Genomic DNA, 24,795 nt, shown 5'->3' with positions numbered 1-24,795 from the left:
AGAAATTAGGTCAGTATGATCCAAAAATATTATTACATTTGAATCTACATTTTTATAACTACAGCCATTTTGTGATCTGACTAAATCCATAGTCTTTGATGTCTAAAGGAAATGAACCAGACATTCTTTTTCAGATTTTCTTCTGAATCTAGGTGTTTTTCTTGTTTATAACCCCTGAATTATAATATTTAAAGGCAAGTAGACTGTCTAACCATAACACATATCTGTCATAATGGATATTGGTGAATGAAGCCTGTGAACTCGAATATGACGGTGTGTAGGGACTTCCTGTTTGAATAGCCCTGCCCCCTCTGGCCGAGGCCTCGTTCCTGTCTCGTGTGACGGCATGTGGGATGGAACCTCAGTGCCAGAGGGCCAGAGCTCCTAGAAACACACACATACACACATTCATGAACACACTTCGCATTCCAGCGGCCTGGTTCTGGCAGAACTGTGCAGGATGACTGACTGCTGACAGTCTGGACCCAGACATAACCACCCAGGCACACATTTAGTCACATGCGTACACTCACACACACATGTGCATGCACGCACACACGCACGCACACACACTGTGCCCAATGGTTGTAAACATTGATGGATGAGTCTGCAGTTGAATGGCGTTTTTATGATGCTGCCCTACTACTGTATACCAGCACGTGTTTGTGATGGATTACTGTACATGTTGCCAAAATGCCATGTTTGGGGGCGTGATCATAGTAGGCGTGTTACCACACGTGTTGGATGTAGTCGCCAAAGATGCACGTGTTTGTGACGTGTTTTGGGGATTGGTACAGTAGAAATGAATGGAGATTGTGTGAGAGAGGGACGAGAGCAGAATACTCTTTAATATTGGACTTGTGGGACACACCTCTTTTCTAATTTTCCTCATACCTCCATTTTTGCAAGAGACTCTTACATCACCTTTAAGCACCTTACAACTTTGGGCTAAATGAAGAGAGCAGTAATGAGTGGTAGAGTGAGGGAAATGAAAGGGAGGAAAAAGGAAGACAGAAAGAGAGAAAGAGAGAAAGAAAGAAAGAAAGAAAGAAAGAAAGAAAGAAAGAAAGAAAAGAGAGAATAAGTACAATGAAAAATCAGCAAGGGCCTTAGGGATGGAAAAGACTGCCATTGCAGAAAAAACGAATGGAAAAAGAGAAAGAATGAAAAGGGGGGATGAGAGAGAGAGAGAGAACACGAAAGAGAGAAAAGAAAGGGCCAGAGAGAATGAAGAGAGAGCGAGAGTGGGTGTGACGCCAAGTGAAAGAGAAAGGGGGTGTGTCCGCCTCCGTCTGTCCCCTCCCTCTGTAGGTATAGATGCTACAGGCTGGTCTCCCTGCATCCCAGAGCACAGCACAGAGCCCCAGAGCATCAAGCCCTTCAGCCTCAGCCAGAGTCTGTCCAGTGTGCTGCACTAGTCCTGAGACCCACCAGCTCAGTGAAGTAGTCCAGCCACCAGAGTCAGCATAACTCACACAGAACTAGGATAATTACTTTACTATCCTAGTTCTACTATCCTCGTTCTACTATCCTAGTTCTAATGTTCTAGTTCTACTGTTCTAGTCATGTACAAGGCTCAGTCTGTGAACTAGTCCAGAGCTGGTTGATATTTACTCTGTGGACCTTAGTCCTCCTCTTAGTCCTGGACTTAGATTATTAAGTCTTCAGTCAACTGCATCTAGTGAGAGCCACCAGCCAGTCCTTTGTACCTGAGACCGCTGCAGATCACCTACCACCATGCAGCTCTCACACACCTTCCTCGTCTTCCTCTTCCTCCTTTTCATCGTTGGGATTGCGCTGGCCGGCTCGTCCACGGCTCGGAGAAGCAGAGGTAAGTGACATCTGTATCACCATCATTGCCATGTAAAACCTTTACAGTCAACTCCAAAGAAATGCAATGTTAATGGAATTGCTTGGCTTGTATAAACTGAAAAAGACTTGAATTAGAACTGAAGAACTCCAATGCAGAGCTTGCAGTTATCCAATATGCACTTATCAGGAGTCGACTTTACATCACATAACATGAATATATGTTGTTATGGGAATTCTGTCATGCAAATGATAGGCTATTGAGTTTTGCAAAGAAAGTTAGCCTCAGATTATATAAATGAAATGTGAATGAAATGCATGTGGACATGCAGTTGAATTAAGTGTGGACACCCATGCACATTATATTATTGCAATGCATTTGATGATGGTGACTGCTCAGGTTCATGAAGAATTGTTGGACCAAACTATGCAGTATTGGTGTCTGGTATCTTATCACAATCAGACACAGTTAAATCGTAGTAGACAGCTTCGATGAATCCTGTAGTGATTATGGGTTCAGATAATATTGCTAGACATTATTGCAGTGTTGTATCTGAAACTGGCATGTGACTGATATTAAAATCCTTCCGCTGAAACTATGCCCAATGCTATGAAACGGCTTGCTCCATTACATGGTCCTAACCAAGGTGACGATTTCATTTTCATGCTATGTGGTTGTGGTATAGGACTCTGCATACTATGCAGCATGATGAATGGTACGCAATTGTTATTATATGTTGGATGGTATGTCCTGCAGATGTTGCCGTGACAACCACAGGTGGCCGTTGCCTTGTCACACATTGCCAGGAAGGACAATGATTCTGATGTCTGGAAGCATGCACCCCAGTTCCTCATAAAGTTTGTCCTATTGTGCCACAATGTAAAATATACGACACTACTGTAGGTCTACTGTACATCATGCTGAAAATGGATGCACTGTCTTTAGTTGACCTGGAGCAAGGTGTTCCACTTCACAACAGACCATGTCTAAAATTGTGCTTGTGCTGTTTTTATGAGCCACGTTAGTTTGTCCCATTTCTATGAAACAAGGTGGGCAGGCGAGGATGAGAGAGGTTAATGCTGCCAGAGTAGTATATAATGTAGTATATAATGTCGAGATGCTCATGTCTCCGTCCTAACAATGGTAGTCGTTGTCCTAAAGGCAGAAAGGCAGCCGACAAGCTTAGGTCTGCATATAAAGCCCATAGAAATACATTGGGCTTATTTTGGACAGATTTTGACGTTAGTGAAACCTCTCGCTTTGCCTCTTCCTCTCTGCTGCCTCCAATAGTGTTCAGTTTGCACTAATGAAAGTGTTTCCAGGTTACAGGTCAGGGTTGTTGGTAGTTTGGCCCTTGTTAGAATGTGCCATGTGCTTGTCCTGAAGTGTGCCAGGTGTTTGTCTCACATTTGAGACAGAAAATGTGTTTTTATTGCAGTTGAATTATTTTAAATTCAAGTGAAATAGATAGAACAGTAGACATTAAAAAGAAATAAAGGCATTTCAAATGTCATATTATGGCTGTACAGTGTTGTAATGATGTGCAAATAGTTAGTACAAAATGGAAAATAAATAAACATGAATATGGGTAGTATATACAATGGTGTTTGTTCTTCACTGGTTGCAAATCTTGCTGCTGTGATGGCACACTATGGTATTTCACCCATTAGATATGTTTAGCTACATTTGATTTGTTTTCTAATTATTTGTGGGTCTCTTTCTCTGTCTGTCTGTCTGTCTGTCTGTCTGTCTGTCTGTCTGTCTGTCTGTCTGTCTGTCTGTCTGTCTGTCTGTCTGTCTGTCTGTCTCAGCAGTTAGTTATTTTTAAACATGTTTTAAATTGGGCCATAAAATGGAATCTGTTTAATATGGGAATCAGCCCTGTTTTGAGGGATCACTCTGGTTAGGATTTTCACAACAGTCACGGGAAACTCTGCCATGCTGTCCCATTAACCCACACCCGCTCTGCCGCATACACAAGGGTCACACACACACGTGCACACACACGTGCACACACACACACACTATATATATACACGCAGTGTGTTTTAGTTTAATTCTGGCTCCCGTTTCCCATGTCTCCACTGTGCCGCCACACTGTTTTCTGTAAATTAAAGTTGGGCACTTTGAAAACTTTGATACTAATAAAGCTGATTTTAAGTGAGTGAGACTACAGAGGAGAGTCGGTTAGAAGGGCAAGCACTGTGGAAAAACTGTGACATTGGCTTACAGACAGTTCCACAGTGTGTTGTTAGCTGAAGTTGGCTTACAGACAATAACATTGAGATTGGATGAACGAGTGTAACGTGAGTTTGCTTTGGAGGTCTGTCAGAGGTGGGTGTGGCTCTTCATTTTGACATGTGTTCCCTGTCCCTAGTTGGAATATGTTACGTCAAGTTATCTCTGGCTGAAGTGACCTCAAATACCGACTCTGGATCAGTTTGTTGATGTGCTTTATACTTCCTTGTGCATGTTGTATGTGCTCGAACAGCCTGGGAGATGGAGGGATGGATGAGAGAGGTTTAGAAAGATGGAGGGATGATTAGAGAACAATGGAGAGATGAAGGGAGGGAGAGTTGGTGAAAGGGAGAAATTGAGTTTTGTTACCAGAGAAAAGAAAACAACTGTAGTTGAACCATATGTGGGAGATATAGTATGAGATCAGGGGGACCAGTGCAGGGGATAGCGTGGGAGCCTTAGACCAGGCACAGCTTGCTCCAGCTGGGTTGTGAGGTAAAGCTCCCCCTGAGAACCCGGAGCATGGCTGGGCTGGCCCATGGCCGAGGGTGTGGTGTAGTGGTGTGGATCCCACTATAGCGTATCAAATCCCCTCTCCCCCATCCCCCATTGGAATTTTGTGACAGGTGAGGTCTGCTTGTCATTTCTTAACACCTTCAAGCTGTTTCTGTTTTTCTCAAAGTTGACTCTTTTTGTTTGGAGACAGAACCATTCCAAACACTTTTTCTTCTAGTTGGCATCGACAAGAGAGATTTTTTACACTTCATTGAATTAAATGAAGCCGACTCTTGTTACCAAGAGTCGTAAAACTTGTCTTTGCTGGCCGTGGGAAGCCAAGTCCCCTTGTACCTCTCCACCTTCTCATTCCCAGGATGGAAACACAAGAACTAAACACCTGCAGAGCTGCGTAAAATCAACTAGAGCCACAAAGCCCCACGTACACAAAACCTATCGAGCAGTGTGTGAATGTGTGTTTTATGTACTGTATGTGCATACAGTGGGATAATATTAATCAATGTCCTTTCAAGGAGAGGAATGAATAGAGGAATGATAGGACACGAGAGAAGAGAAATTGAAAGACGGAGGGCCGAAAACAAGCTGCCAAGAGGATCTAGTTTGGGTGTGCAAAAGAGCAAGACTTAAATCAACAATGTGACAATGCTGATTCCAAAGCTACACACACACACACACACACACACACACACACACACACACACACACACACACACACACACACACACACACACACACACACACACACACACACACACACACACACACACACACACACACACACACACACACACACACACGCACAAACACCCGCGGAGTGGGTGAATTTTCATAGCAGCGAGAGCACTGAGCTCACCCTCTGACAGGCCTAATGACCTCCTCCCTCTCCAAGAGGACCATCCATCACCAGGGATGAGCCAAGATGGCCGCCGTGAAGTCCAGTCGCCTCCAGTCAATGTTTCCGCTCAGTGTCTCCTGTCCAAGGGAGCTTCTGCAATCCAGCCCAAGAGGAATAGTGGGATCAGAGAGGAAGTATTTATTGTATCTTTTAAGTGTGCTGGCTGTGTTTTCATAGTTTGGCTGATCCTTTGGTCCACTTTTTGTGGTGATTCACATGTATGAGTTTGAGTTTGCATCTCTTGAGCAATGCAGGATTTCCGTTTAGGATTGTTGAAGTTTAAGGGGCCAATCTGCAGTTGCTACATCCATGTTCGTGCTTAAATGAATGATAAATACCCATAGATTCTTTAAGAATCTACCTTATAAATGCTTCATGAGCTTAGTTTGACTGTCGCACCCCATCAGAACCAAAGATGTAAACTTGATTTACTCCAATGTTTGTATACAAAAGAAATGCAAACAAACCTTTGATATTATGGATGGTCAGTCCTTGCATTCATAGCTCTATGATTTTGAATGGTTGCATTTCTTCATTCCCATCCCTTAGCTTTTTACCGAAACATTGCCCCTTTAGGTACAGCCTGGTGCTTTTCTCTGATATTTTCATGAAGTGTGATAATGGATAAAGCTGCTGTAGGAAACCTTATGACATGGTGAGGGGCAGAGTTCTCCTCAATAAAAACAAAACATCTCACTGATCCTCCCTCTTAGCAACCACTCAGACAAACCCTGCAGCTATTTGGAAAATGTGCATTGGTTATCACCTTCTAATAACATCCAGTTGACATTTATGAAAGGCCTTATCATTTATTTATCCATTGCATAATAAAACAATCAGCATTGCTGCTGTGATCTGGAACATAGTGTGTTCTAGACAACATGAAGTACACTGTACACCCTGTGTCCTTATCACAACATATGCACAAAAATCTTCATTTACATTTAATTACTATGGTAGCACATGTTAGTAATATGTTGTTGCTATAGGTGCAAACTTCTCACCCGGTGTAAATGCTTAGTAATTTAAATATGGGCCTTGGTTGTCAGAGGTATCCCTTGTCTTTGTGGTTCATCAGTGCAAGGTCATAGAGTCAGTTGATACATGGCATTTAGCGGAAGTATTTATTCTTTACAAATAACAGGCTAACTAGAGGTGTGCTGGCTTCTGCCCTCAGTACAGCCCTAGGTGCGTGTGTGCGTGTGTGCGTGTGTGCACAATGCCGGAGGTGATGATCAGGTAGTTCTGGATTTTAATTTGGTCGTCAAGCTCTAGGTCAGTTGTAACCGTGACAAAGCTTTGGTCAGTTTGAACATTCTGTGTCGTTTGAGATTTCATCTGTCATTCCTAATCATCTCTGCCTCGTATCCAAGACGATACCAAAATCCTCTTCTTCCCTTAGATATCTGTGTTATGGTTGGCTAATATTCCAATTTCTTGTTATCTATTCTGGTGGCTTGGTTGTGAACAGTTTCCCTTTGATGTAGATTGATGATTGGGGTTATGATACTGTCTATTTATAAACTTCCAGTCATGTTAGACTGGAAATACAGATAAGTCCCTGTTGTAGAACGGCCAAACTGTTGGGATTTGGACCAGGTTGTTAGGGGACTGAGCCAATGTTTGCTTGTTTTGGAGTTGGAGAAACGCAGCCAGAAATGTCCTGATGTTTCATACACTGGAAAGCCCTCTCATTGGATCCAGAGCTAGAGCCAATCCCCCATTGTTTCATCAGAAATATAGAGGGAGAAACAAAACAAATGCAGTCTTGATAGGGAACACACAGTTGGCAAAGACTGAAGCTATTCATCAAAGCATGGTTTCCCCTCATTTCTCCCCAACCTCTTTGTCTCTGGCGTCCGCTGGCAGTATGTGCACATTTATTTTTCAAAAGCACGTTCCACAATTTGCATTTTACTCTTTAGTTTGCCCCTAGATATCTCACTGCAGTTCGCTGAATGCACATGCTGTACAGTGAGGTAAAATGTCTGAGAATTCTGCTCTCAGACCACTTACTGTGTATTTGCCACTCTCTCATACACCTTTGCTTTACTTCTCTCTGTTTTTGTGTTTATATTCACGTGTTAACGAGGCAGACACTTTAAATCCTTCCCTAAACTCTCATACCAAACACAGACCAAAGGTCTCTCACCCTGCTGTTTACACTACCAGTAAACACCAATGAAACCAGTTTTCTGCCTCTACACTGCACTTTTCTCTGTAGTCCAGTTTGGGTCTATGTCTCTCTATGGTTTCTGTCCCTGTGTAACCTGTTTCTCTGAGCTCCTTGGGTAGGGCATGTGGTCTTGGGGGTTCAAACGCTGTTGATTTTGACAGGATATGTCAACATATTTGGCAGCAGACTGTCTGTGTGTGTGTGTGTGTGTGTGTGTGTGTGTGTGTGTGTGTGTGTGTGTGTGTGTGTGTGTGTGTGTGTGTGTGTGTGTGTGTGTGTGTGTGTGTGTGTGTGTGTGTGTGTGTGTGTGTGTGTGTGTGTAGGGCGGTATTATAAACACAATCCCTCTGTTTGTTAATTAGCTTAATTAGCTTTGAGCTAAACTACTTCTATGATCTCTTTGAGGCAAATAACACCAAAACATGCATGAGACGACTCTCAAGCTCTCCGCAGCCGATATGAGTAAGACATTTAAACAGGTCAACATTCAAATTACCAGGACATGTACTGCAAGGATGAGCTGACCAATTGGCAAGTGTCTTCACTGACATTTTCAACCTCTCCCTGTCCAAGTCTGTAATACCAACTTGCTTAAAGCAGACCACCATTGTCCCTGTGCCCAAGAACACTAAGGTAACCTGCATAAATGACTACTGACCCATAGTACTCAAGTCTGTAGCCATGAAGTGCTTTGAATGGCTGGTCATGGCTCACATCAACACTATTATCCCTGAAGCCCAAGACCCCCCACTCCAATTTGCATACCACCCTAACAGATCCACAGATGATGCAATCTCTATTGCACTCCACACTGCCCTTTCCCACCTGGACAAAAGGAACACCTATGTGAGAATGCAATTAATTTACTACAGCTCAGCTTTCAACACCATAGTGCCCTCAAAGCTCATCACTAAGCTAAGGACCCTGGGACTAAACACCTCCCTCTGCAACTGGATTCTGGACTTCCTGACGGGCCGTCCCAGGTGTTAAGGGTAGGTAACAACACATCCTCCATGCTGATCCTCAACAAAGAGGCCCCTCAGGAGTGCATGCTCAGTCCCCTCCTGTACTCCCTGTTCACTCATGACTGCACAGCCAGACACGACTCCATCATTACCATCAACACCGTCATTAAGTTTGCCGATGACACAACAGTGGTGGGCCTGATCACCAACAATGACGAGACAGCCTATAGGGAAGAGGTCAGAGACCTGCCCATGTGGTGCCAGGACAACAACTTCTCCCTCAATGTGATCAAGACAAAGATGATGATCGTGGATTACAGGATAAAGAGGACCGAGCACGCCCCCACCAACGGGGCTGTAGTGGAGCAGGTTGAGAGCTCCAAGCTCCTTGTTGTCCACATCACCAACCAACTAAGATGATCCAAGCACACCAAGACAGTGGTCCTCATGTACATATTACCTCAACTAACTGGTGCCCTCGCACATTGACTCTGTACCGGTACCCCCTGTTTATAGTCACGCTATTGTTATTTTACTGCTGCTCTGTAAGTAATAATATAATAATACATGCCATTTAGCAGACGCTTTTATCCAAAGCGACTTACAGTCATGTGTGCATACATTCTACGTATGGGTGGTCCTGGGAATCGAACCTACTACCCTGGCGTTACAAGCGCCATGCTCTACCAACTGAGCTACAGAAGGACCACTGTACTTGTTCCTTTTATTTCTTATTCTTATTCATATTTTTTTAACTGCATTGTTGCTTAGGGGCTTTAAGTAAGCATTTCACTGTAAGGTCTACTACACCTGTTGTATACGGCGCATGTGACTAATACAATTTGATGGATTTGTTTCCGTTGTCTATGTAAACAAAACCAGTCTTGAGACTATTATTGTTCCAATTCAAAGCAGCCTCTGTCTGTGTGTGTAGAGAAAGAGGAAAGGCATTCATTGTGCCCAATGTGTGTGTGTGCCCTCCATTCCGACCTTACTGAACACTCTCCTCTCCCATAGTGAGACGTCAGAACATGAAGGTGAGGATCAACGCTACAGGCGACACCATCGTGATGAAGTTTGTACGTCCGAACGCTGACACCAAGCTGGAGGGCTACATCCTGGGCTACGGCAGCAGCATGTTCTCTAAACAGTTCATCCAACTCCCAGAGAACGGACTGCCCTACGAGACAGAGATCGGTGAGTCGTGTGTGTTTTGTGTGTTATGTATGATTGCATGATCATTCCCCATAGCATTGACACTATAATCGAAATGTGAATGATGCCATGTAGGTTTTCCGAAGGAATACAACGATTTGAGCCAGCCAGATTTGAGCCAGCAATTATAGAGTGGTCTCGCACACAGACAGTATGTGTGTTATGTTGAAGGTTTAGTCATGGTTTGATTAATGTCATCACCGACAGAGAACACATCTGTGCAGACTCCAACACCCCTCCAACACACACACACCTACACACCAGTGGAGGCTGCTGAGGGGAGGACGGCTCGGAATAATGGCTGGAATAGAGCAAATGGAATGCCATGTGTTTGATGTATTTGATACCATTCCACCTATTCCACTCCAGCCATTAACACGAGCCCATCCTCTCAAATGAAGGTGCCAGCAACCTCCTGTGTTACACACATGTAGATGCACACACACACACACCTCACTCTCAGTGTAATGTCAAAGACAGCCTGCCCTATTCATTTCTGGAATGTTCAGTCAGGTCACATTTGAGAACGTCCAAACTCAACCCCATTGAGGGCCTCCTGAAACACGATCAAATTCAGAGACAATAATGAACAATCTTCTGTGATCAAGGCTATTCCCTGACTCTATTCCAGATGCCGAGCCCAAGTACCTGATCGCTGTCCAGCCCATCCCAGTCAATGATGTGAAGAAACAGTGCACAGGTACCACACATGCACCAACTCCAAGTGTTACCAGTAATAATGGGATAAATGATTGACTCTTTTCTCATTTATGCCCATTCCTTTCAATCTGACGAGGTTGACCTTTGAACTGACCCCTGTGACTCCACAGGCAACGTGGACCTGGAGAAGCCCCTCCACCTGGTGATTGGGTCCATGACCCCCACCTCCGTGCTGCTGTCCTGGGGAACCCTCCTCAAGACGCCCTACGAGGGAAACATCATGAACGACTGCCTGGAGGACGGGTGAGTTAGCGCATGCACACACATGCACGCTCAGCAGAGTGAGCCAGTACAGGTACACAGCCCACATCCCAACCTACCTACAGGGGTTCCGGTGCTAGTTTGTCATGCTCTGACACCATAGTAAGAAGTAAGATTATTTTCACAGCTTGAGAAAAACAAAGCTGTATTTCACTCAAACTCACCCTCATATTATATACAACAGACAGCTTTAAACATGTGGTCGAACTGCAACACATCTTCTGCCAGTCTTTCTGGTTACTGAGTGGAGGTGGAAGGCAGTAGTGGGCGAGGGCACAGGTGTTTAGTAGTGGTTGGAGTGATCCTCATTCTACACATCAACTCATTGACACATTCTTCTCTACTTCTCTAAACTTCCCCTGGAAAAGACATTGGAAAGCTTGACCTCACCCTACTCTGCTCCCAGTCCCTGCTGGCTTTTAAACTCTCTAATGTCAGTTATGGCTGCCACTGCCCTGTGCTCCTGGCTTGCACAACACTTCTCAACCAGGATACCAGAACTTACAGCTTTGCTTTCATGGCAGTCACTGACACAAAATGGTGGACAGACTCTCACAGTTTTATAACAAGCCATTGTTTTAACTTACAAATCAATCCTAGGAAACTGTGCCATCATAATGCTTTACTATCCATGTTACCACACCATTTCTGACATTTCTATTCCATTCTATGTTTGTTGACACTAGTCACTACAGCATACACAATGTTCTAATACTGCTGATGAAAATGTGTGATAATGAACAATGTTGTGTTCTATCTGGGTTGACGCAGGAACTACACGGTGCGCTACCGTGAGAGGAACCGGAAGTGGACCTACCAGACGTGCCCAGCAAGCGACACGGTCATTGACAGCCTTAAGCCCAACACGGCCTATGAGTTTGGTGTCCGACCCAACAACAAGGAACGCAGCGGAGTATGGAGCAAGCCAGTCATCCACAACACCAACATGAGCGGTACGTACCTAAACCCTTCCCCTCTTTCCTTCCATAATTCAAATCATTCCCCCTTTAAATGCCCCAAATTGATGCAGCATTGACTCTGTCAGCATCTCACACAGATCACATGTTTTATATTTACTTTATATTCCTTATGGTCCAATACTAGTAACATATATTCTATTAGTTCCAGTTATTCATGAGTATTGTGTTGTGTTTTCCAGGGAAGGCCATGCAGAAACCCTACAAGCCAAGGACACCTCTGAAGCCTGTGGTAAGTACTGCACACATTGCTCTTTTACTGCCCTCTAGTGATTATGTACTGTGCTCCAGTCATTATGTAGTGTGCTCTAGTATGTAGTGTTTTAGTATGATCTAGTGCGTAGTGTACTCTAGTATAATAATAATAATAATAATATATGCCATTTAGCAGACGCTTTTATCCAAAGCGACTTACAGTCATGTGTGCATACATTCTACGTATGGGTGGTCCCGGGGATCGAACCCACTACCCTGGCGTTACAAGCGCCATGCTCTACCAACTGAGCTACAGAAGGACCATGTATGTAATGTGTAATGTAATGTGCTCTAGTGTGTAGTGTTTTAGTGTGTAGTGTGCTCTAGTGTGTAGTGTGCTCCAGTATGCAATTTGTGTAGTGTGCTCAAATATGTAATGTGCTTTAGTGTGTAGTGTTTCAGTATGTAGTGTGCTCTAGTGTGTAGTGTGCTCAAATATGTAATGTGTGCTAGTATGTAGTGTGCTCTGGTGTGTAGTGTGCTCTAGTGTGTAGTGTTGTAGTATGTAGTGTGCTTTAGTGTGTAATGTGCTCAAGTAAGGTGCTCTCGCTTGTAATGTCTTCTAGTATGCAGTGTGCTCTAGTATGTAGTGTGCTCTAATACGTAGAGTGCTATAGTGTGTAGTGTGCTCTAGTATGTAATGTTCTCTCGTGTGTAATGTGCTCTAGCATGTAGTGTTTTAGTATGTACTGTGCTCTAGTATGTAATGTGCTCTAGTGTGTAATGTGCTTTAGTGTGTAGTGTGCTCTAGTGTGTAGTGTGCTCAGGTATGTAATGTGCTCTAGTGTGTACTGTGCTTTAGTGTGTCGTGTGCTCTAATGTGCTCTAGTATGTAATATGCTCTAGTGTGTAGTGTGCACTAGTATGTAATGTGCTCTAGTATGTAATATGCTCTAGTGTGTAGTATGCTCTAGTATGTAATGAGCTCTAGTATGTCGTTTTTTAGTATGTACTGTGCTCTAGTGTGTAATGTGCTCTAGTGTGTAGTGTGCTCTAGTATGTAATGTGCTCTAGTGTGTAGTGTGCTCTCGTGTGTAGTGTGCTCTAGTGTGAAATATGCTCCAGTGTGCACTGTGCTCTAGTGTGTAATGTGCTCTAGTGTGTAGTGTGCTCTACTATGTAATGTGCTCTAGTGTGTGATGTGCTCTAGTGTTTAATGTGCTCTAGTGTGTAATGTGCTCCAGGATGTAATGTGCTGAAGTGTGTAGTGAGCTCTAGTATGTCATGTGCTCTAGTGTGTAATGTGCTCTAGTGTGTAATGTGCTCTAGTATGTACTGTGCTCTAGTGTGTAGTGTTTTAGTATGTACTGAACTCTAGTATTTCATGTGCTCTAGTGTGTAATTTGTGCAGTGTGCTCAAATATGTAATGTGCTCTAGTGTGTAGTGTTTTAGTGTGTAGTGTGCTCTAGTGTGTAGTGTGCTCCAGTATGCAATTTGTGTAGTGTGCTCAAATATGTAATGTGCTCTAGTGTGTAGTGTTTTAGTGTGTAGTGTGCTCTAGTGTGTAGTGTGCTCAAATATGTAAAGTGCTTTAGTGTGTAGTGTTTCAGTATGTAGTGTGCTCTAGTGTGTAGTGTGCTCAAATATGTAATGTGCTTTAGTGTGTAGTGTTTCAGTATGTAGTGTGCACTAGTGTGTAGTGTGCTCAAATATGTAATGTGCTTTAGTGTGTAGTGTTTCAGTATGTAGTGTGCTCTAGTGTGTAGTGTGCTCAAATATGTAATGTGCTTTAGTGTGTAGTGTTTCAGTATGTAGTGTGCACTAATGTGTAGTGTGCTCAAATATGTAATGTGTGCTAGTATGTAGTGTGCTCTGGTGTGTAGTGTGCTCTAGTGTGTAGTGTTGTAGTATGTAGTGTGCTTTAGTGTGTAATGTGCTCTAGTATGTACTGTTCTCTAGTATGCAATGTGCTCAAGTAAGGTGCTCTCGCTTGTAATGTCTTCTAGTATGCAGTGTGCTCTAGTATGTAGTGTGCTCTAATACGTAGAGTGCTATAGTGTGTAGTGTGCTCTAGTATGTAATGTGCTCTCGTGTGTAATGTGCTCTAGTGTGTACTGTGCTTTAGTGTGTAGTGTGCTCTAGTGTGTAGTGTGCTCAGGTATGTAATGTGTTCTAGTGTGTACTGTGCTTTAGTGTGTCGTGTGCTCTAATGTGCTCTAGTATGTAATGAGCTCTAGTATGTCGTTTTTTAGTATGTACAGTGCTCTAGTGTGTAATGTGCTCTAGTGTGTAGTGTGCTCTAGTATGTAATGTGCTCTAGTGTGTAGTGTGCTCTCGTGTGTAGTGTGCTCTAGTGTGAAATGTGCTCCAGTGTGCACTGTGCTCTAGCGTGTAATGTGCTCTAGTGTGTAATGTGCTCTAGTGTGTAGTGTGCTCTAGTGTTTAGTGTGCTCTAGTATGTAATGTGCTCTAGTGTGTAATGTGCTCCAGGATGTAATGTGCTGAAGTGTGTAGTGAGCTCTAGTATGTCATGTGCTCTAGTGTGTAATGTGCTCTAGTGTGTAATGTGCTCTAGTATGTACTGTGCTCTAGTGTGTAGTTTTTTAGTATGTACTGAACTCTAGTATTTCATGTGCTCTAGTGTGTAATGTGCTCTAGTATGTACTGTGCTCTAATATGTTAATGTGCTCTGGTACGTAATGCACTCTAGTGTGCAGTGTGCTCCAGTATGTACTGTGCTCTAGTGTGTAGTGTTTTAGTATGTAATGTGCGCTAGTATGTAATGTGCTCTAGTATGCAATGAGCTCTAGTATGTGGTGTGCTCTAGTATGTGTTGTGGTCTAGTGATTGTGTAGTGTGCCCTAGTATGCAGTGTGCCCTAATATGTTGTGTGCTCTAATATGTAATGTGCTCTTGCATGTAATGTGCTCTAGTATGTAATGTGCTCTAGTTTGTAATGTGCTCTAGTGTGTAGTGTGCTCCTGTTTATACTGTTTTAGTATGTACTGTGCTCTAGTATGTAATGTGCTCAAGTGGGTAATGTTTTCTAGTGTGTAATGTGCTCTAGTGTGGTGTGCTCTAGTATGTAATGTGCTCTAGTGTGTAATTTGCTCTCGTGTGTAATTTACTCTGGTATGTAATTTGTTCTAGTGTGTAGGGTTTTAGTATGTACTGTGCTCTGGTATGTAATGTGCTCTGGTGTGTAATGTGCTCTAGTGTGTTGTGTGCTCTAATGTGTAATGCGCTCTAGTATTCAATGACCTCTAGTTTTTGGTGTGCTACAATATGTGTTGTGGTCTAGTGATTATGTAGTGCGCCCTAGTTTGCAGTGTGCCCTAATATGTAGTGTGTTCTAGTATGTAATGTGCTCTAGTTTGCAATGTGCTCTAGTATGTAATGTGCTCTAGTGTGTAGTGTTTTAGTATGTACTGTACTCTAGTATGTAATGTGCTCTCGTGTGTAATGTGCTCTAGTTTGCAATGTGCTCTAGTATGTAATGTGCTCTAGTGTGTAGTGTTTTAGTATGTACTGTACTCTAGTATGTAATGTGCTCTCGTGTGTAATGTGCTCTAGTGTGTTGTGTGCTTTTGTACGTAATGTGCTGTAGTGTGTAATGTGCTCTAGTATGCATTGAGCTCTAGTATGTGGTGTGCTAGAGTATGTGTTGTGGTCTAGTGATTATGTAGTGTGCCCTAGTATGCAGTGTGCCCTAATATGTAGTGTGTGCTAGTATGTAATGTGCTCTAGTGTGTAGTGTTTTAGTATGTACTGTGCTCTAGTATGTACTGTGCTCTAGTATGTAATGTGCTCTCGTGTGTAATGTGCTCTAGTGTGCGATGCACTCTTGTGTGTAGTGTTTTAGTATGTAATGTGCTCTAGTGTGTAGGGTGCTCCATTATGCAATGAGCTCTAGTATGCAATGAGCTCTAGTATGTGTTGTGGTCTAGTATTTAGTGTGCCCTAATATGTAGTGTGCTCTAGTATATATGGTGCGCTAGAATGTAGGGTGCTCCAGTATGTAGTGTGATCTAGTGTGCTCTGATCTAGTATGTACTGTAGTGTGCTCTAGTATGTAATGTGCTGTTATGTAGTGTGCTCTACTGTGTAGGGTGCTCTAGTATGTAGGGTGCGCTAGTATTTAGTGTGCAATAGTGTGTAGTATGCTCTATTATGTAGTGTTTAGTGTGTACTGTGCTCTAGTATGTAATGTAATCTAGTTTGTAATGTGCTCTGGTGTGAAATGTCTCTAGTGTGTAGGGTTTTAGTATGTACTGTGCTCTAATATGTAATGTGCTCTAGTTTGTAATGTGCTCTAGTGTGTAATGTCCTCTAGTGTGTAGTGTGCTCTAGTGTGCAGTGTTTAGTTTGCACTGTTCTCTAGTATGTAATGTGCTCTAGTGTGTAATGTGTTCTAGTGTGTAATGTGCTCTAGTGTGTAGTGTGCTCTAGTATGTAATGTGCTCTTGTGTGTAGTGTGCTCTAGTATGCAATGAGCTCTATTATGTGTTGTGGTCTAGTGATTATGTTTTGTGCCCTAGTATGCGGTGTGCCCAAATATGTAGTGTGCTCTAGCATGTAGGTTGCGCTAGTATGTAGGGTGCTCCAGTATGTAGCGTGATCTAGTGTGCGCTAGTATGTACTGTGGTGTGCTCTGTATGTAGTGTACTTTGTTCTGTAGTGTGCTATGGTGTGCAGTATGCTCTAGTATGTAGTGTTCTCTAGTATGTAATGTGATCTAGTATGAAATGTTCTCTAGTATGTAATGTGATCTAGTATGTAATGTTCTCTAGTATGAAATGTTCTCTAGTATGTAATGTGATCTAGTATGTAATGTTCTCTAGTATGTAATGTGCTCTAGTATGTAATGTGATCTAGTATGTAATGTTCTCTAGTATGTAATGTGCTCTAGTATGTAATGTGATCTAGTATGTAATGTTCTCTAGTATGTAATGTGATCTAGTATGTAATGTTCTCTAGTATGTAATGTGATCTAGTATGTAATGTGCTCTAGTAAGTCTACAGGGTGTAATATAAGAGCTGCAAGCAGCACATTCTTTCCATCCTACTCCTTATTGGAAAATAGCTAAACAAGCAGCTAGCCATATTTGGCCAAGAGCAGTAAAGAGGACCGTAGCCAGTTAATATCTGCATTACTAAAGAGGAGAGGAGAGGAGAGGAGAGGAGAAGAGAGGAGAGGAGAGAGGAGCCAGTTAATATCTGCATTACTAAAGAGGAGAGGAGAGGAGAGGAGAGAGAGGAGGAGGAGAGGAGAGGAGAGGAGAGGAGAGGAGAGGAGAACTGGAGGAAAAAGAGGGCAAAGTAAATATTGGATTTTGGAAAGAGGTGAAGCAGAAAAGAGAGGAGAGAAGAGAGTGGAGGGAAATATGGAGAGAACCGTTAGCCTTAACTTTCTGGCCGTGCTAAGTGACTGGACTGTGTGTCTCTGTCGTCTCACGTGCCGCCGGCCCCACTCTCGTAAAGCTGCACAGCTGGCCAGCATCAGCCGCAACACTGGCACTTCCTGAGGGAAAGTTGGAATAAGGATCTTCCCGCTGGAGAGTTTACAGATCAGACATGGAGAAGAGGGCATGGGGTTATGTAAGAGGGGGTGAGAGAGAGTGAGAGAGAGTGAGAGCGAATTGATTCTTTGACTCACTAAATTAGTGAAGTAGATAGCTCTTCATACTATCATTGTTGTATCATTTTTTCATTTTATTTAACCTGTATTTATCCAGACAATTCAATTAAGAACTAAATAAGAACTTATTTACATTGACAGACAGGCCAGTGACGACTAATACAGTATCATCTCTTTTTCTCCACCCCCTCCCTGTCATTCCCCACATCTCTCTTTCTAAACCCCCTCCCTGTCACTCCCCCACATCTCTCTTTCTAAACCCCCTCCCTGTCATTCCCCACATCTCTCTTTCTCCACCCCTCCCTGTCATTCCCCCACATCTCTCTTTCTAAACCCCCTCCCTGTCACTCCCCCACATCTCTCTTTCTAAACCCCCTCCCTGTCACTCCCCCACATCTCTCTTTCTAAACCCCCTCCCTGTCATTCCCCACATCTCTCTTTCTCCACCCCTCCCTGTCATTCCCCCACATCTCTCTTTCTAAACCCCCTCCCTGTCATTCCCCACATCTCTCTTTCTCCACCCCTCCCTGTCATTCCCCCACATCTCTCTTTCTAAACCCCTCCCTGTCACTCCCCACATCTCTCTTTCTAAACCCCCTCCCTGTCATTCCCCCACATCTCTCTTTCTCCACCCCTCCCTGTCACTCCCCCCACATCTCTCTTTCTAAACCCCCTCCCTGTCACTCCCCACATCTATCTTTCCAAACCCCCTCCCTGTCATTCCCCACATCTCTCTTTCTCCACCTCCTCCCTGTCACTCCCCCACATCTCTCTTTCTAAACCCCCTCCCTGTCATTCCCCCACATCTCTCTTTCTCCACCCCCTCCCTGTCACTCCCCACATCTCTCTTTCTAAACCCCCTCCCTGTCACTCCCCCACATCTCTCTTTCTCTCCCCCCATCTCTCGCTCACTCTCTTTCTCTCTCCTAATAGAAAACGGTCAACATGCCACGGGCCTTCTTCCCTCCTCATCACGGTAAGCCAATAGACACAGACAGACAGATAGACAGACAGACAGACACATTGATTTGACACAGACACAGGCACAGACACAGACACACACACACACACACACACTTTTGCCCCTACCTAGAGTACATGTACATATTACCACAATTACCTAAACTACCTCGTACCCCAGGACATTGCCTCGGTACTGGTTCTCCTTATATAACCTTGTTTTTGTTCTTTTGTGTTACTATTTCATTTATTTATTGTATTATTTATTTATTTTTTTACTCTGCATTGTTGGGAAAGGGCTCATGATTAGGCATTTCACGACAAAATCTACGTCTGTTGTATTCAGTGCATGTGACAAATGCATTTTATTTTGACACACACACACACACACACAGACACACACTCCTGCTTTGGTCATACCCACTGAACCCTGGTTTAATACAGTGCCAAAGACTTTACAGGACGTGATGATTTATCACTCTCCCTCCGAAACGTCTGTTTCACCCCTCCTCACTGAACCCTGCTCTGAGGAACCAGCACTGGAAGAATCTTTAATAGGACGTCTGATTTACGACTCTGCAGACACGACCTCATCATCATTCAGTCCCATGTTATACAGTAATCTCTTATTCGTCCTTCTGATTACCACAGTGTTTATTCCAGGTGACCAGAGAAGATGGCATTCCTGTGTACCTACTGTACATACAATACATGTTGCCTTGGATGACGATGTGATCAGCAAGATACATGCTTGCTAGGGCTGTCAATGTTTTGAAATCATCCTTTTGACAGGCATGCTGTACTTAGGCCATACTGTACAATCTGCTCTTAACTGTAATGCACTGAGCCCATGCATACAATACATACTGCACTGCAGTGAACTGAACAGAGCTGCATGCATGTTATTTTCATTTGGAAGCTCCAGGATGGCAAAGTGATGCTGTTGTGATGTGTGTCCCTTCCTTCTGTTCAGCTGTCCATAACAGGAGCCAGGGCAGAACCCTCTTCAGGACCCCTGTAGCTCCAAGGACCACCTTCGGTAATGAGCCATGCAACTATGTCCTATGATCTCTCCTTCTTGACCTTGCCGTTTTTTTCAATCTTATACTTTTCATGTTTCTTTCTTTTCCTCAGAAAACCATTTCACAGTTTATATCCTGTAGCAGGACATCAAATTTCTCTCCACAGATTGTGTGTGATTCTTAAAGTTTGCTATATTCCTCAGCACCAACCTCGGCCAATAGACAGCACTTCGTGTCCACTCCCCGACCCACAATGCCTCAGGTGCAGCACGAGCCAACTGGTAAACAGACAGACACTTTACTCCCTAATGAGACAGGACGGCTTAACTGTCAGCCAGCTTGGCTGCAGCCAATGAAAGGGTGGGTGGGCGTGGTTTCAGAGGGATCTTTTTTATGATTGGCTGCATGAGTAAGGTTGGTATGCACTGAGTACAGTAAGTAGAGAGCCCCGGATCTCAGGAGAAGATGGCTGTCAGTTCCAATACTGCCTCAGACAATTCCCAAGAAGGCGGAGGTAGGTTGCCATGGCAGCATGACTTAGCCACGTGGTTGTATGGTCCTACTGAGAACATCCCATGACCTTTTGAGCACATTGCATAAGCGCTGCTTGTTCCCGCAATGCGTTTCTCATCAGTTTCGTCCCACAAACAAGTCAATCATCTCTCTCTGTCTTCCTCTACACTCTTAGAAATAAGGGTTCCAAAACTATTCTTCGGCTGTCCCCATAAGATAACCCTTTTTGGTTCCAGGTAGAGCCCTCTGTGGAAAGGGTTCTACATGGAACCCAAAAGGTTTCTACCTAGAATCAGATAGCGTTCTTCAAAGGGTTCTCTTGTGGGGACAGCCGAAGAACCCTTTTAGGTTCCAGATACACCCTTAGAAAAAAAGGTGCTATCTTTGTCTCACTTCTTTACAGTCTCTGTGCATCCATTTGTCCATACTGTGTATGAATCAGCATCTTATACCATGATACCTGTCCACATTCATTAAGACATTTAAAACATTCCACTCAACATTCCCCAACACAACTGTTCATTTATAATCATTGTTTTAACTCACAGTGATTTGCTTTCAGCCAGTTGCAGTCTAGAAGGTGTTCAGTCTGCATGATAAAGTAGCATGCTACAAAATGATCACGCTTTCTCCCCAACAGGAACAGAGCCTCAGCTCTACCATAAAATGCCCTAATTTTTCATCTTCTATATTCTGTACCTCCTTTCTATCCTATCCCGTCCCGTCCCTTCCCTTCCTATCCTATCCTATCCTATCCTATCCCTATCCTATCCCATCCTATCCTATCCCTTCCTATCCTATCCTATCCTATCCTATCCCTTCCTATCCTTTCCTATCCTATCCTATCCTATCCCTTCCTATCCTATCCTATCCTATCCTATCCTATCCTATCCTATCCTATCCTATCCCATATCTATCCTATCCTATCCCTTCCATATCATATCCTTCCCCTTCCCTATCCTATCCCTTCCTATCCTATATCATATCCTATCCTATCCTATCCTATCCTATCCTATCCTATCCTATCCTATCCTTCCTACCCCTTCCCTTCCCTTCCTATCCTATCCTATCCTATCCTATCCTATCCTATCCTATCCTATCCTATCCTATCCTATCCTATCCCTTCCCTTCCTATCCCTTCCTATCCTATCCTATCCTATCCTATCCTATCCTATCCTATCCTATCCCTTCCTATCTGTTCCTATCCAATCCTTCATTGTATTCCTATTTGTCTATCGTTCCTGTTGTCGCTCTGGAACAAGAGTTCGCAAAACATCAGGAAAAGGATAAAGTACCTGAAATATATTAATAACAACATTTATTGGTGATTTGCTTTTTACTCATTACATTTAAAGCCCTACCTGCCTGTTTATAACACAACTACACCACAAGCACCCCACAACCCTAACTGTGCTAGCATCACCATTATATGGCCATTAACATGAGAAGTGACACTGGGATGCCATGTTATCTACTCATCTACAACCTTCTCCCCTCTCTCTCTATCTCTCTCCTCCCTCTCTCTCTCTCTATCTCTCTCTCTCTTTCGCTCTCTCTCCTCTCTTCTCTCCTTCTGTGAGTTGAGATAAAGTACCTGATCGGATTGAACAATCAATCAAAGATGGTCATTCAAATCCCTCGTTAGGTGATCAATACTCCCTCTGTTAAAACTTCATGGATCACAGTCATCCAGTGGCACACAGCCAAATGTATTTTGGATGGCCGTCACTCACAGGTGTCCTAGGCCTGGTAGCAGCATATGTGTGTAGTTACACGGTCGTTACACTGTAAACTGCTCCATATGCGCTCAGTTCCTTTGAAATCCAACCCTCTGTATCAACATCTTGCCAGGTATATGTTATATGCTGATTGAGGTTCAGGATAAGTTTCCCTAGCCCAAGTCGTAAACACATATCAGCCCGGTTATCGGAGAGTCTTTCTATCTATTCTCTATGGTTCTTCTATTTCATCTGTTAATGGATTCTATGGTTTCTCTAAAACATTCTATTTCCATGCCAATTTCTCCTCTTCGTTTTCCATTGTCAAAGACCTGTCCTTGGAGTACTGTCTGTTCTATTAGATGATATTTCTATGGCCTCATTGTACCACTCTCCTCTCTCACCCACCCCAGGACGAGCAGATCAGATCATATCTGCCTCCTCTCCTTCTGTGGATGTCCCCCGTGCCTCACCTGCCATCCCCCTGCCCTCCCCCAACCTCTCCTTACTCTCCCCTCAGCTCCTACCCTCCCCCACCCTCCCCCATGCCTCCCCCAGCTCCTGCCCTCCCCCAACCTTCCCCTGACTTCCCCAGCTGACCCTGTACTTAACCCCAATCGTAACGGACAGAGACACAGGGGACCGGCCCAGGCTAGGCCCCAACAGGCCCAGCCCCAACAGCCTGCTAAGGTCACCCAGAACCTACAGACCCCCACGGGTAAAGATCTTGCTCTCTCCCCTCACCTAGGCTGTATCAGAGCCATAAAAACATGTATAAAGGATCATTGAGTCCAAGTTTCTTATCCTCTGATAAAAAACTAAGTTCTCTCTCACACAGCTCCCAGCCAAAATCAGGTGGGACAACCTCTACCAAGTTAAGCCCTCATCACTGAGAGGGCCAATAGTAACAGCCGGAGTAACAATGACAACATTTAGTCCTATCACCATCTCTGTTGTCATCCAACCTCATGAAACACAAAGCTCTCATTTGTCATGTCTGTTCACCATCAATCAATCATTCATTGGATGTCATCGTAGCTTACACATACACCACATCTGTCTGTGGTCATCGTAGATCATACACCGTTGCTATGGGTTGAAGTTGTTTGTGTTGCACCACATACCTGTGTTCAAATACATGTGTATTTGAGTATCTGGTATTCAAAATACTTTTTGAGTGCTTTCAAATACACAACTCAAAACAAGTACTTTTATTTGAGAATTTGTATGGTTATTTGTAAAAACCAAATAGTCTACCAAACATATTTGAGAGTATTTTTTTCAAATACTTATTTCAAATACTATTTTCAAATACTTGCAGGTTAAATGCATTGGATTATATTAGATTATTTTCAAATACTTTCCAAGTGTATTTCTAAATACATTAAAATATTAAACTACTTGTCTTTTCAAATAAAATGTATCTGAACACTTACTTATTAGATATTTGAACCCAGGCCTGTTGTACCCTCAACCCCTTCTCCATCCGTATAGGTGCAGTGAAATGTGTTGTTTTATAGGGTTAGCCATAGTAGTACAGTGCCCCTTGAGCAAATTGTTCAAGGGAACATTGACAGATTTTTCAACTAGTCAGCTCGAGTATCATTACAATGAACTATACACCTCCACCCCTCCATCACTCGTGCCTATCCACCTCCACCCTCATTCCACCACACTCACTGCATTCCTGATCATTTCAGATACTGGAGAGTTTGCTCACTTGCATTATTCAATCATCCAACTTTTATGGAATATAATAGAAGGTCTGTTGAAGTTTTGTTTCGTATCCTCATGGATTCTTTTCACTTCACTCTTCCTTTCCACATCTGCATCTTTCTTTCTTTCATTCATTCATTTACCCACTCACTCACTCATTCATTTACCCACTCACTCATTCATTTACCCACTCACTCATTCATTTACCCACTCACTCATTCATTTACCCACTCACTCATTCATTTGTTTATCATCCAGGGCTGCTACCATCTCAGCTGAATGACCCCTGAACCTCGTCTCCATGGAATCGGACCCCGTCTCTCTCTAACCCCTCTACTACACCTCTCTTTGTTCATCTAGGTACCAGCTTCCTAAGACCTTTGACCCCTACCGAGCCTCGCTCTCCTACACGCTCTGTCATTGTCACGGCGGCCAGAAACACAACGTTGCCTCGCAGTCGCGTCTCTCTCTACTCCACCCCTAATGGCATCAGACCTCTCTCTCTACCCAGGGACACCAACACCAACTCCTCCCTCACCTCCGACACACCAGGGGGTAATGGAGCAATCTTTTCCTCTTCTTCCTCCTGCTCACCCTCCTCTTCCATATCTTTCTCTTCCTCCCCAGCACTACCTCGGGTCTCACTCTCTCTACCTCCTCTCACTCTCTCTCACACACACAGATGAACCGATCTGGGTGGCATGGGCTCTTGGTCCAGATGTCAAATCAAATCAAATCAAATTGTATTTGTCACATACACATGCAGATGTTAATGCGAGTGTATCGAAATGCTTGTGCTTCTAGTTCCGACAATGCAGTAATAACCAACAAGTAATCTAACTAACAATTCCAAAACTACTGTCTTATACACAGTGTAAGGGGATAAAGAATATGTACATAAGGATATATGAATGAGTGATGGTACAGAGCAGCATAGGCAAGATACAGTAGATGGTATAGAGTACAGTATATACATATGAGATGAGTATGTAAACAAAGTGGCATAGTTAAAGTGGCTAGTGATACATGTATTACATAAGGATGCAGTCGATGATATAGAGTACAGTATATACATATGCATATGAGATGAATAATGTAGGGTAAGTAACATTATATAAGGTAGCATTGTTTAAAGTGGCTAGTGATATATTTACATCATTTCCCATCAATTCCCATTATTAAAGTGGCTGGAGTTGAGTCAGTGTCAGTGTCAGTGTGTTGGCAGCAGCCACTCAATGTTAGTGGTGGCTGTTTAACAG

The 24,795-nt window shown here is 43.4% G+C and overlaps 1 protein-coding gene across 4 annotated transcripts in view; it reads left to right on the top strand.

The window, feature by feature from the left end:
- The first annotated feature begins 1,188 nt into the window (after positions 1 to 1,188).
- The window catches only part of LOC118386167 (target of Nesh-SH3-like), a 41,026-nt gene continuing 17,419 nt past the window's right edge, over positions 1,189 to 24,795 (top strand). The window contains exons 1-10 of one of the 4 annotated variants that reach the window (XM_035773661.2): positions 1,189 to 1,831; positions 9,618 to 9,797; positions 10,447 to 10,515; positions 10,646 to 10,778; positions 11,568 to 11,749; positions 11,956 to 12,005; positions 18,541 to 18,583; positions 19,541 to 19,606; positions 19,793 to 19,870; positions 23,897 to 24,091. In XM_035773661.2, coding sequence (XP_035629554.1) covers positions 1,738 to 1,831; positions 9,618 to 9,797; positions 10,447 to 10,515; positions 10,646 to 10,778; positions 11,568 to 11,749; positions 11,956 to 12,005; positions 18,541 to 18,583; positions 19,541 to 19,606; positions 19,793 to 19,870; positions 23,897 to 24,091 — 1,090 coding nt within the window. In that variant the 5' untranslated portion in view covers positions 1,189 to 1,737. The remainder of the gene's footprint in view (positions 1,832 to 9,617; positions 9,798 to 10,446; positions 10,516 to 10,645; positions 10,779 to 11,567; positions 11,750 to 11,955; positions 12,006 to 18,540; positions 18,584 to 19,540; positions 19,607 to 19,792; positions 19,871 to 23,896; positions 24,092 to 24,795) is intronic. The other 3 variants (XM_035773662.2, XM_035773663.2, XM_035773664.2) reach the window with 3 other exon arrangements.

This window comes from Oncorhynchus keta, chromosome 7 (genome assembly GCF_023373465.1).
Source record: "Oncorhynchus keta strain PuntledgeMale-10-30-2019 chromosome 7, Oket_V2, whole genome shotgun sequence".
NCBI classification, from domain to species: Eukaryota; Metazoa; Chordata; class Actinopteri; order Salmoniformes; family Salmonidae; genus Oncorhynchus; species Oncorhynchus keta.
The sequence above is the reverse complement of the archived record's forward strand: the minus strand, read 5'-3'. Positions and strand labels throughout refer to the sequence as shown.